At 46.4% G+C, this 13,764-nt stretch overlaps 1 protein-coding gene across 2 annotated transcripts in view; it reads left to right on the top strand.

Annotated features, from left to right (window-relative positions):
* Nucleotides 1-2,297, top strand: part of ELP1 (elongator acetyltransferase complex subunit 1) — a 216,587-nt gene extending 214,290 nt beyond the window's left edge. Inside the window, exon 38 of one of the 2 annotated variants that reach the window (XR_012754623.1) lies at nt 1,657-1,740. Coding sequence is in view for 1 of the 2 variants with exons in the window: in XM_075352448.1 (XP_075208563.1) it covers nt 1,657-1,724 (68 nt within the window). In the remaining variant the exon portion in view is untranslated. Of the gene's footprint in view, nt 1-1,656 lie in introns of both variants that reach the window. The other variant, XM_075352448.1, reaches the window with a different exon arrangement.
* The last annotated feature ends 11,467 nt before the right edge of the window (nt 2,298-13,764 follow it).

Below are 13,764 nucleotides of genomic sequence, written 5' to 3'. Positions count from 1 at the left end.
CTGAAGACCCACCTCTTTCGACAAGCTTACAACCTACAATAACCCTCTGACCAGCACACCACTGCGCAACCAGCTCTACCCTCACCTATTGTATCCTCACCCATCTCCTGTAGACTGTGAGCCCTCGCGGGCAGGGTCCTCTCCTCCTGTACCGGTCTGTGACTTGTATTGTTCTTTAGTATTGTACTTATCTCTATTATGTATATCTCGTTTCACATGTAAAGCGCCATGGAATAAATAGTTACAAGTAAAAAGGTTTTGGTACCGTGTTAGCCAGTTGAAAAATGCTTGTATGTTCTCAGTGAGAGAAACAAAATTATAATCTTGTGATACCTTTTAATGGCTAACTAAAATAAAATAAAGTGATGTTACAACCATGCCTGATGAAGGGACCTGAGATGTCTCGAAAGCTTACTTTGTAACATCACTTTATTTTATTTTAGTTAGCCGTTAAAAGCAGGGCTGTGGAGTCGGTAAGCCAAACCTTCGACTCCGACTCCGACTCCTCAAATTCTCTTGCACCGACTCCGACTCCGGCTCCGACTCCGACTCCGGCTCCGACTCCGACTCCGACTCCTACATATATTGCTTAGTTAGGTGAAAAATGTATTGTAGTACATGAATATGTGTATGTGAACATCAGACATTTAATAATTTTTATGATACGATAATCAAGATATTTGGATAGAACATAAAATATATTTATTGGAATACAACTTTAGAACACAAAAAACTGTAATAAATTGTAAATATGTAATACACTATGTAATATACAGTAGATTACATATATATCTTGTGTGTGTATATACACTGTGTGTATATATATATATATATATATATATATATATATATATATATCTTACATATTTACAATTTATTAGTTTTTTGTGTTCTAAAGTTGTATTCCAATAAATATTTTATGTTCTATCCAAATATCTTGATTATTGTATCATAAAAACAATTAAATGTCTGATGTTCACATTGTACTACAATAAATTTTTCACTTAAATATAAGCATTATACTAAATGTTATTATTTAGTAAAATATTCAGCACATTCTGCATTGCACTCCTGTCCCCAATTTATTATATATTTTAGGAGTCGGAGTCGGTGCATTTTATACCGACTCCGACTCCACCAAAATGAGCTCCGACTCCGACTCCACGACTCCGACTCCGACTCCACAGCCCTGGTTAAAAGGTATCACAAGATTATAATTTTGTTCCTCTCACTGAGAACATACAATCATCATGGAATAAATAGTGCCATTATAATAAAAATGTTTGCTATCTACAAACTCATACTGACGTGGGGAATCCTATTACAAGGTCAGTTTTACCACATAGTGAACATGGGTGAATAAAAACCCCAAAAACAATTATGGAATTGCAATTTCACCGCACTTGGAATTCTTTTCCCTTTTTCAAGTACACTGTATGGTAAAATTAATGGTTTCTTTCAAAAGTACAACTTGTCCTGCAAGAAACAAGTCCTCATATGGCTTTATTGACTTAAAAATAAAAAAGTTATGGCTCTTGGAAGAAGGGGAGGAAAAAAACGGAAAATTCCCGGGTGGTGAAGGGGTTAAAGTTGGAGTTGGTTTTGTATTTCTATGTATAAAGTTAAGTCATTGTTTTGTTTTGTTTTTTCTTTCAGAAAGTGAACTCTTCATCGCTCCAAAACTTAATAAAACCATTCAGTGGAAGCTTGACCTACTTGACTAGCACAATATATCCCTGGATTAAAGACTGGCACAACTTCAGACAAAAATATACATGGAGTACCTGTGGCATCAGCTTGTACTCGCAGACTACACATCACTCTGCTTTGGGGTCTGTCAGCCCACCAGTTAGGCATGTTATTTATCTACAATATGTTTATATGTATTATAGATGAAAATACAGTTTTGAAGATGTGTATTTTATTATTTAGTATTCTGGATTTACTTTACAGATCTCTTGTAAAATCTCTTATTTCGTGTTGCTTTAGTTTTTATGAACTCCAGCGTGTACGGATACCTTTCTGTTGTGACACATTAGATCAGTGTTTCCTCAACTCCAGACCTCATGGATCTCCAGCAGACATTATTTTCAGCGTCTCCTTCATATTGCACAGATTGGGATCATGCGGCAATTACTGATGCCTTTGATAATAATTCCATCACCTGTGCAATACTAAGGAAATCCTTGAGGCTTGATCAGTTAGGGGGCAATGAGGACCGGAGTTTGGGAAACACTGGCTTAGATGCATATAATGTCTCCTGTCTCTTTAATAATAAAAAAAAATGTTCATCATAATCTGTGATTTTCTTTGCTGAGTAATTTGCAGTTTTTAATTTATAGCATAATAAAGATGAGCGGATCAGGCAAAATTCGAAAATCATCTGTTCACACTGACTTTCCCTGGAACTACGATTCGTGGAGAATAAGGTCTAAGGTCACTCCTTAGCATAATAACCATAATGTGTAAAAAAAATAAATAAATTCTTACACACCTCATCGCTTACCACTTCTGCCCCTTCGCTTCTCACTGCCACCTATACAGTTCTCATTGCATCTTCGGATTGCCAATAACTAAATTCCTTGGGCCTCTCGCGCTAGGCTGGAGCTTCCGCACAAGATAGGCCTGGAGGGCTGTGCGCTTGTACCCACAATGGTCACGGCACACGCCATGATGTCTCGGGGTGAGCCACAAACTTTGCCATTTTGCTGTTTCCGCAGAGAAGAAAGTTATAAAAAGTCTGAATTTTGGCAAATGTATTTTTTGTAACATTCAAGGAGTTAAATTCCAGTCAAATAGATTTGCTTATTTCTAATAGTGACTGACAGATTGTCACCTGTGATTATTCTCCTTACAATAATGAATATGCATAATATGCACATTACATATACACTGTAAGCCTCTTACCATTATTTAATTTTATTCTCCGAGTGATTAAAACAGGAAAAAAAAAGACATTCAAAATTTCAACATTCTATATAATTAAACAGGAACCATTATATACAATAGAATATTGCTTTAGATGCATTGTATAGAAGTAGATTGGATCAAGCTGTAAGACAGTGTAATGACATGGAAGCTTGTTCATTTCCTTCTGAAATTGCTTGGAAAATGAAAATTCTTCAAGCATCATCATTCCTACAAAAACATTATCAAACACATTTTTCCAAAATTAAAACTAGAATATTATAAGCTTCCAGGTAGACAGCAAAATCAATGTCTGGTGGTTACCCGATATTTACCTTAGTTACCAGCCTCCGCAGCTCTCACGCTGCCTGTGCTGCCGGCTCCGGCTCTCTGCACATGTAGCTGCAGTACACATCGGGTTAATTAACCCGATGTGTACTGTAGCTAGGAGAGCAGGGAGCCAGCGCTAAGCAGTGTGCGTGGCTCCCTGCTCTCTGCACATGTAGCTGCAGTACACATCGGGTTAATTAACCCGATGTGTACTGTAGCTAGGAGAGCAAGGAGCCAGCGCTAAGCAGTGTGCGCGGCTCCCTGCTCTCGCGGTTATGATCGCTGCTTCGGCTGCTGTGTTTGACAGCTAAGCAGCGATCATAACAGCGACTTACAAGGTCGCTGTTACGTCACAGAAAATGGTGACGTAACAGCGACCTCGTTGTCGCTGTCGCTTAGTGTGAACCAGCCCTTAAAACAGACTTCAGCCCTGCTTCTGTTATCTGTCTTTCTTTGTTTACCTGTACTGTTAGCTTAAGCCTGTTATCTTTATCATTAGTGGGTCTCAGCAGATCAGAGGTCTCAGCAGATCAGAGTTGTAGTCCGACTCCGCCCCACCCTCTGTGATTACCAGCTTCTTTCTATGGAAATGTACACTGAAAGCCTGGTATGGGCAGGGGCAGGTATGAGGGACACTGCTACATGCAAAATCTAAAATCTTTCGCTGTGTCAGAACGTCTGCAGCCACTAATCTAAGTGATACATCATTGAACTCAGGGGGCTCTTTGCTTATATCATGCTGCTCTCAGATGAGGTAGCAAAAAACCTGCTGACAGATTACCTTTAAAATCAATATAATGTGTTTATGCATTCATTTGAACGCCAACAAGTTTTTCTCCCACCTGAATTTTCTATATGAACATACAGTGTGGATTGTTATACACAAGGTTTTTACGTGGGAGGCAGAAGGCTGAATTACTGGGAAATAATTACAACAAAAGTTACAGAAAGCCAATGAGGATGACCAGTATGTATGATAATTAGAGTTGAGCGAGTACCTAACTATTCGTACTCATAACGAATAATGTCTAATATTATTGTGTAATACTCATGTATTCATTCCGAATAGCATGTGCAATACAAGGAAAAACTCGTAAAGTAACGAGTAACCCGAATGCTGTACTATTCGTGCGAATAGTGCGGAATTCAGGTTACTTGTTACATTGTGAGTATCCCCCATTGACTTGCATTGCACATGCTATTCGGAATGAATATACGAGTATTACGCAGTAAGGAGAATAGCGAATACGAATAGTAGGTACTCGCTCAACTCTAATGATAATACATCAAACAGAGTCTGGAGCAAGTATTAAAGCTGGCAGAGTTGGGAATTAGAGTCCGAATTTTATTACCAAGACAATAATTATAAAAACATACCACACACCACCACTTTACACTATCACAAGAAAACTTGCCTGGATGTGCAATCAAAGGAAGGTAACAATTGATTAAAGGAAAAAAGTATTTTCTCCAAGTGAAGAAAAGAATAATCCGGATTGACAAGCTTACTATATAAGAGGAAAAAAAAAAGCACCTAAAAACCAACGTTCTTAACATTCATTTGGGTGTAAAATTTAGTGATAGTTTTCTTAATTTTCCATTTTCTATAATAGATACTGGTGTTTTTGTCACTGTGGTAGCCACTAAACCCTCACTATAGACTAAGAGGTTCAATACACAATAAATAGCTGTCAGTTGAACAATGGCTCATTTAATTTGGAAAGCTGCTAACTTTCCTGACTCCTCCAGGGTCAGGAGCGGTTGCTTTGCCAAGATGGGCTAAATCCTTATCAGTTGGGAGGCCTTCCTACTTAGACCATCAACCATGCTTGCCGATATCACCAGGTTCGGTTTATGTTAGTCCAATGTGTATGGTTGGGACTTTAACAATCCTGGACACTGTATACAGAGGTGACAGTGGCACAGAAGTAATTTCATTACCATCAGGCTGCAACATGGCAAATAAAGGTTTCTGTACCGCCCTGAGAGGGGCTCGGCCGCTCCCCTTGCCGGGCCGAGCCGCTTGAGGTCCGGGCTCGGGTTGTCAGTGGCTCGAGCGCCTCCGGACCGGGGGCCACGTCGCTCTGTTAAGGGGAGGCAGTGGGGTGGGACGAGGTTCGCAGCTGGGGGCCGCGTTGTCATTGTACGGGTCGTAATGCCACCCACGGGTTGTGGTGACGGGATGCACCACCGCTGCAGCTGGAGTGAAGGGGGCCCCCGGGATCGGTGTTGAAGGCGCAGCCTGGATGTTAGCCCCTCCGTGGGTAGGGGTGGTGTGTCCCGGGGCCCGATGGGACGGGCGATGATGTTGTGGGGTGCAAGGTGCCGTACTGCGGTGTGGTGGTGTGCCCGGATGCAACTGGTGTACTCACTATTAATTCACACTCAGTCACTGGTAAACCAAAGTTCGGGTATGGTCGGGTCCCGCAGCCAGCTGCTTGTGTCCCTTGTAAGGCTGATGGTGGCCCCTTTCCCTTGCACCTCTTGTTGTGGTTTTCGGCTCCCCTGCCTGGGCAGTGGTAGCCCGCTCCCTGGCGTTTAGCTGCCGGTAGAGCCCTCTGTTGCCCGCAGGCGCTGGCCCGTCGGATGTGTGGCCCTTGGCGGTGGCTCTCACCTGGTATCGGTGGACTGTTGCCTTCTTTCGGGACTTTGGGTGAGGATGAACCCGTGAGGTCCAGACTGCAATCAGTTCATCTGCCTACACTCAGTGGCTTCTAAGCTAGGACGGGTTCTGAGTACCCGGTTTCTGGTGCTCCGGTAAACGGTTGACTCCCCGGTTCAGGGCCAGCGGGCTCCAACCCTGGCCCGGTCCCTACGGTTTCGCCGTTCGTACACCGGTACTCCTGCAGGCTGCCACCACCGCCTGCCTGCCTGATGTTACGTGGATCCTAGGCTCCAACCCGGGTGGGTCCCTGACAGCTCTGCTCCTCTACACCTCCTGTCACTGTCCAAACTCCTGACTAAACTGTTTGTATTTCCTGCCTCAGGACAGTAGTCTCCTCGGCGGGCGTGCCTTTCCGCCTGACTCCGCCCACCTGGTGTGCCCTACTGGCCCTTAGGGAGGCATCAGGTCTCCCTTTCGGGTGACTGGTGTGTCCTCACAAGGGATGGGGGTGTGTGTGTAATGTGGTAAGTGCTGTTACCTGTCACCAGGGCGTCACATTCCCCCTTGGTTTAATGCAGACCGTCCGCGGGCTGGCCGACCAACTCCGGCTTATTTTTGTTTTCTTTTAAATGGAAAAAATGGGAAACATTTACAATTATAATAACATTTTTACAAACACAAGGTTACTGAAGGTCTTCCCATAACGGGAGGCATTTTACTTTAATGTTGCATAATTTTATTAACGGAACGGGTTCATGTCATTCCGCCTTTCTCACCCAAACAACCTAGCCTTGATGCTGCCCCTAAGAATTGGGCAGCACCCCTTTTCCCCAGTCCGGAAACAGGAACATGGCCAGATCACCCAGGCGGGAACGGGTACGGTGCGGCGCACCCGGCAGTTGCCCAAGGGCTCCCCGGAGGATGGTCACCGGTCTGCCTCTCCGGAGGCTAACGTAATGGGAAGGCATGTTAAAAGGGGGCTGGATGGGGCAATATTTACAAGCCCAATAGTTTTTGAGTGGCCAGCAAGTCCACGGCCTTGTTCATGAGCAGTCACTCATGCGACAGGGATTAAACAGGGGTCAAACACAAGTCCCAACGGGGACGGGTCCTTTTAAAGCCTACGGGCTACCATCTTACTCCAGCTCTTCCTCTGACACGGATTCAACCTCCGCCTCAAACATTTCCAGCATGCAACAGGCATGGTGGGAAAGGGCCGTCCGGTATCCATTCCCATCGCTTCGCGGGATGTAAGTAGCCACCGGGGCACTGCCGTTGAGGTGACTTTCATCTGCCTCCTCTGATCCTGAGACCGTTTCTGTGTCAGGCCCAGTGCCACTGCTTTCCATCTCCGCGTGGTCAGGCATCACTCCCATCTGGACCAGGCGGGCCGCTGGGGCCATCTTTCCCTCTGCGTCAAGCGGGTTGTCGTCAGCTGCCGTAACCTCCGGGCCTGCTGCTCCTTCAGCCACCCCGACCTTCAAACCTTCCTGAATCGGCGCTTCAGGTCCCACTGCTATGGCAGGGGGCAGCAGGCCAGGCAGACCAGCAGCGGTGGTTCCCACGGGCGACGGCGGAGACCGTAGAAGGGCCAGGGGTAGACCGAGTCTCTTCAGCTGCAGCGGCCGGTCCCTGAGGGACATAGAGGCGTGGGTCTCTCACCAGCTCCTCCAACTCGGCCTCAATCTCAAACACCTGGGCGATCGCAGCCAGCTCCTCCACCTCTGCGGTCCACTGCTCCATCAGGAGGCGTATCTGGCTCCGGTGGCGCTGACAAATCTCCGCTGTCCGGGCTCATCCACGCCGCGGTTCCGGGCGCGGGCTCCGAACCCTCGGGCTGCTCGGACGGGACGGACATGCTGCTTCTACACCAACTGGGTCCAGGAACGGATGCAGGGTCCTGGAGTCCCTGCCTCTTTATCTTCTTGGTCACATCAGGCAGCCTCTCCGCCCGCCTCCCCCTTGGTATTCTTCCAGCACTCCTCCTTGGGGGGGCGGCGCTTCACCTTTGCGCCTTCACTGCTCGGAGAAGACTGTAGCGGGAAACTTTTGCGCCAAGATGGCGGAACTTCAACTTTTTCATCAGGACGCCGCTGACTGATACTTCTAAGGCGCATTTCCACAGGTAAGTGGACTGTCCGAATCCTGTTCATGACGCCAGAAGAGTCGATATGTACCGCCCTGAGAGGGGCTCGGCCGCTCCCCTTGCCGGGCCGAGCCGCTCAAGGTCCGGGCTCGGGTTGTCGGTGTCTTGAGCGCCTCCGGACCGGGGGCGACGTTGCTCTCTTAAGGGGAGGCAGTGGGGTGGTGGCGTGGGACGAGGTTCGCAGCCGGGGGCCACGTTGTCGTTGTACGGGTCGTGACGCCACCCACGGGTTGTGGTGACGGGATGCACCACCGCTGCGGCTGGAGTGAAAGTGGCCCCCGGGATCGGTGTTGAAGGCGCAGCCTGGATGTTAGCCCCTCCGTGGGTAGGGGTGGTGTGTCCCGGGGCCCGGTGGGACGGGCGATGATGTTGTCGGGGTGCAAGGTGCCGTACTGCGGTGTGGTGCTGTGCCCGGATGGCACTGGTATACTCCCTATTAATTCACACTCAGTCACTGGTAAACCAAAGTTCGGGTATGGTCGGGTCCCGCAGCCAGCTGCTTGTGTCCCTTGGGAGGCTGATGGTGGCCCCTTTCCCTTGCACCTCTTGTTGTGGTTTTCGGCTCCCCTGCCTGGGCAGTGGTAGCACGTTCCCTGGCGTTTAGCTGCCGGAAGAGCCCTCTGTTGCCCGCAGGCGCTGGCCCGTCGGATGTTTGGCCCTTGGCGGTGGCTCTCGCCCGGTATCGGTGGGCTGTTGCCTTCTTTCGGGACTTTGGGTGAGGATGAACCCGTGAGGTCCAGACTGCAATCAGTTAATTTGCCTACACTCAGTGGCTTCTAAGCTAGGACGGGGTTTGAGTACCCCTCCTCCATCCGCCACCGCTCTCACCCATCAGCCGCTGCCCCCTCCATCTGCTGCCCCCCTCTATTTTCCACTGCTCTCCCCCATCAGCCGCTGCCCCCATCCCCGATCTGCTGCCCCCTCCCCCACCTCTCACCCTCCCCGATCTGTTGCCTCCTTCATCTGTTGCCTCCTCTCTCTGCTGTGATCCTGCTGCCTATATCCATCCTGTAAGGTCCCCAATCTCACCTCCCACTCCCCTTCCACCCTCCCCCCCTTCCTCTGCCGCTCCTGCATCCGCTGCACCCTCTCCCATCCTCCGCCGCCCCTGCATCCGCCGCGCCCTCTCCCATCCGCCGCCGCCCCTCCGTTCGCCACCCTCTCCCAGCCTCTGCCCTCTCAAATCCACCGCAGCTCCACCCATCTGTTGCTCCCCTTCATCTGTTGCTGCCCCCCATCTGCTGCCTCATCGATCTTCCTCCATCTCTCCTGTGATCCTGCTGCTGTTCTGATCCATCCCGTAAGTATTGTTCATGGCTATTTTCTAACTATCCCCACTCCCTCTCCACCCCCCCGCCTGCTTGACGCCAAGCGCTGATCAGCTACGTGACTGACTGATGAGGTACGTAATTGCTTGAGTTTTTGCTTTTTTTTATGCACCCCAAAAAAAAAAAAGACAAAACTTGAACAATTAGGTACCAATTCAGCAAGCGTCTTGCAGCTGTACTCGACTTTGGACAGAGCTTTTTTTTTTCCCATCCCACCTAGTCCCCGCCCCTTTTTGTAGCACCTCTGTGCGTGTGTCCTGATTTTTTTTTTTTATGCAATGGGGGGGGGTCTAGTTTCCAAAATGGGGTCAAATGGGGGAGCTCCACTGTTTCGGCACATCAGGGGCTTTCCAAACGCAACATGGTGCGGCTAACGATTCTAGCTGATTTTCTGTTCAAAAAGTCAAATGACACTCCTTCCCTTCCAAGTCTTGCCGTGCGCCCAAACAGTGTTTTTTCGCCACATATGAGGTATCTGCATGCTCTGAGGAACTTGCCCAACAAATTTTGGGGTCCATATAATCCTGCTACCCTTGTGAAAATGCAATATTTGAGGCTATATTAACATTTTTGTTGCAAAAAGTAAAATGTTCATTTTTTTTTTGTCCACATTGCTTTAGGCTTGGTACCCACTTTGCGTTTTTAAACGCTGTGTTTAATTTGCATATTTTGTGGCAAAAACCATGCGTTCAAAGCAGCACCTTGTCAGTAGTTTTTGCCATTTTGGGTGCGTTTTGATAATATTGGAGTCAATGAGAATGGTCAAAAAGTTTGGATTTGATAGAAATATACGTTTTACTAGCGTTTTGAATGCTTTTTACCTGCGTTTTGGGCGCAAAAAACGCAGCTAATGGAGTTTGCATTTGTTTGAAAAAACGTCATCATTGACATCACATCCGTTGTCAAATAAAAAAGAGGCATGTTGAATCATTCTTTTTGCCCTTGACTGCTTGAAGAACCTTTTTTTTCCTGTGTCTGGATATAATATTGTCACCAATGGCTTGGTATCAGCGCCTTAAAATAGATGTTCCCAAATTGATTTCTCTGGTAAGTTATATTTCATTATCAAATAATATTTTTTTTGTAGTGTTTGGGGTTTTTTTTTATTTTTTTTGGTTTCTTATTTTATATTTTTTTAATATTTCAAATAATTTATTTTTTAAAACTAGATGTAGTTTTAATTTTTCTAAATGCCCCAAAAGGTGGAATCAATGCCATGCCTGTGGGATCCTGCTTCTCCTGACTATATGTTGAAGCTCAAACGATCAGAATGTTGGATCATCATTTGTCGGGAATTATTCCCCCAGTGGCATGAGGTTGATCAGGCAATGCAAAATAAAATTGGTAATTTTTATTTTTTTTTGTTATAATTTTTGAGGGGTTTTTTTAAAAATGTTTTTGTATGTTTTACATTTGTAAACATTTTTAATAACCATATATATGAATTTATTTTACATATGTAGAACAAGATGTCAGGAAAAGATGGCGTTCAGTTAAAGACCGTTTTAATAAAGTAAGGTTAGAGGGAATGAAAAGTGGATCATCACCTAAAAAAATAAATTTCATGTATTCGTTTTCTATGTACAAGTCGACAGTTACGTCCGTAAGTTTTTTAAATTTTTTTTTTTTTTTGATCAGTATTTTATTGTAATATATATATATTTTTTTTTTAATTTGCTAAATAAATTAAAAAAAACAACATAAAATAAAATTAATTGCTCTCCTTTAAAATTGGTAGAACTTCTGGTAGTATACAACCAAGGGATGAAACACCTGAAGAAGATCAAGCTGGTGAAACACAAGCTACTCATGATGAAGAAGGGGAGAGGGAATCCAGCATTCAACAGTCTATTGATGTTGATGAATTATCTAGTATTACAAATGTAGCAGAAACCAGTGTTTCAAATCTCATAATTCTGCCTGAAAAACATCCTACTTACACAAAAACAAAAAAAAAAAAAAAAAAAACATTGATAAAAAAAATCTAGTGGATGATCCTATATCCATAAAAACTATGGAACTTTTAAAATCTGCAACTGAGGATGACGAATTTGACACATTTGGCATGAGTATAGCATGTCGCCTTAGAAAAATTAAAGATCCCAAAAAAAACCAAAACATATGCATGACATCCATTTGTGGCATGATGAGCTGTTTCGAGGAAGAGGGACCTTCTATCCTTCTGGTGGGGAAATGGTTTCTCTCCTTGAAAAAGCATTCATGGATTTTAAAAAACCACCATCTGAAATTAGTGATCCACAACCCCAACCAATAAATATTTCCAGGCCAAATCCCTATCAACAATACCAAACACAATATATTCCATCATATCAACAAAAATTTTATGTAAAACCAAACCAACCAGAATTTAGTCTACAACCACCACAAAATGTCTCCAATAATCCAAATGTATTTATGAAGCCACAAGAACAAAAACCAGGATATTTCAGCCAGCAGTTGTATTCAGATACATAATTATTTTTTTTTAAACATATAATTATGTGGAAATTTAACCTCATAACGACGGCCGTACGACTTAAAGCGGCGGCAAAACAGGGTACTTATTCTGTTCCGCCGCTTTAAAGTGGCGGTCCGAAAAAAAACCCTGTAGCGCCCCCCAGCGACCGAAAATCTCGGGGGTTTCAGTTACCGGGGGTAGCTGAGACCCCCCAGATTATGAATCGTGGTGAGTTTTTTTGGACCCCGATAATGTGATCGCCAGTATACACCGTATACTGACGAAAACATAAAAAAAAAAGGAAATGACCGGTAAAACGGATTTCTTTTTCATCTGACGTGATCAAACATGTCAGATGAGAAAGAAATATAAACCCCTAGTACCCCCAAGGCCCCCAATACACCCCTACCCCCCCTCCGGAACTTTCAAAATGGCGCCGAAGCGCACCGAAAAATGCCGCCGCCGGCTCTGCATTCATTTCCCTCCGATCTGAAATGATCAAACATTTCAGATCGGAGGGAAATGTCCTTCCCCTGACCCCTCCTCTGGTACACCGGAGCCCCCTGGTCCCCCGGAGCCCTCTACAGTTCTCCGAAGAGCCCCCTGTTCCCCCCGCCAGAGCATGCAAAATGGTGGCGCGCAGCGCACAGTAGCGCGCGGCCGCATTCATCCTGCTCCTTCTGCCGCATGTGACACGTCACATGCGACAGAAAAGTCATCCCCAGGTCCCGCCAGGTCTCCCGCCATCAGCCCTCGGTCTTCCCCGGTACCTGGCTGTTGCTCCGGTCCTCGCAATCCCTCCTCCTCCTTCTGGAAAGCTGGCGGCGCATGCGCAGACAGCGGCTGTCAGCCAGCTCCTTGCAAGCAGGGACGCTGACCTCGCTGCTGCACATGCTGCTGTACGGTGGACCGGGGGAGTGTGAGTGCAGTAATCTGCAGCTACACTCCTCACATGGAGGGCCTGCTGTTCTAGAAAATGGGGGGTACGTTCTGTGAGCGTGCCCCTCATATTCTGGAATGAGGTTACTGCAGGTCACTCTGCCCTAGGTTGGACCGGGGCAGTGTGAGTGCAGTATTCTCAGATTACTGCACCCACACTGCTCATGGAGAGCTTGCTCTTCCAGAAAATGGGGGATACGTTCCCTGAACGTGCCCCCCATATTCTAGAAGGTCCAGAGTCGTTGTGTACCTCCAAAATGGATTACAGCGACCGGAATTTGTTTACTTTCAATAAATTGGTGAAAGAGGAAATGTTTCGGGGAGTGTTTTTTCAAATAAATTTTTTTTTTGTCTTTATTTTTTTCTATTACTGACTGGGTTAGTGATGTCGGGTATCTGATTAGATGCTGGGACATCACTAACCCCAGGGCTTGATGCCAGGTGACATTATAGCTGGTATCAACCCCGTATATTACCCCGTTTGCCACCGCACCAGGGCGCGGGATGAGCTGGGGTGAAGCGCCAGGATTGGCGCATCTAATGGATGCGCCACTTCTGGGGCGCTGCGGCCTGCTATTTCTTTATCGTTCCTATGGGAGACCCAGACCATGGGTGTATAGCTTCTGCCTCCGGAGGACACACAAAGTACTACACTCAAAAGTGTAGCTCCTCCCTCTGAGCTTATACACCCCCTGGAGATCCAGATCTAGCCAGTTTATCGCTTTGTGTTCAGGAGGTCACATCCACACATGCATTCTCATCGGATTTTTTCATTTTTTGGAAATAGTTTGAAGAAAAGCGGGTCCAAGCCTGGACCCCCGGCATGTCCCTTCTCACCCCACTGTGTCGGCGGTGCTGTTAAGGTTGATTCCCAGGCTGGAGCCTTACATGCCGTGCTCCTTCACCATCCCTCCGGGGCTCGGGCTTGAAGTGGGAGCCAGCACGGTTCTCCATGCTTGGCATGAGACCGGTCTCCATCCGCAGCCCTTCAGGATCCTGCTGGACCGGAGCACTCATCCCCAGGGACTGGCTACCCTGCGTCTCAGCAAGC

This window comes from Anomaloglossus baeobatrachus, chromosome 1, assembly GCF_048569485.1.
Source record: "Anomaloglossus baeobatrachus isolate aAnoBae1 chromosome 1, aAnoBae1.hap1, whole genome shotgun sequence".
Lineage (NCBI taxonomy): Eukaryota > Metazoa > Chordata > Amphibia > Anura > Aromobatidae > Anomaloglossus > Anomaloglossus baeobatrachus.
Note: the sequence above shows the minus strand (reverse complement) of the source record. Positions and strands in the feature narration are given on the sequence as shown.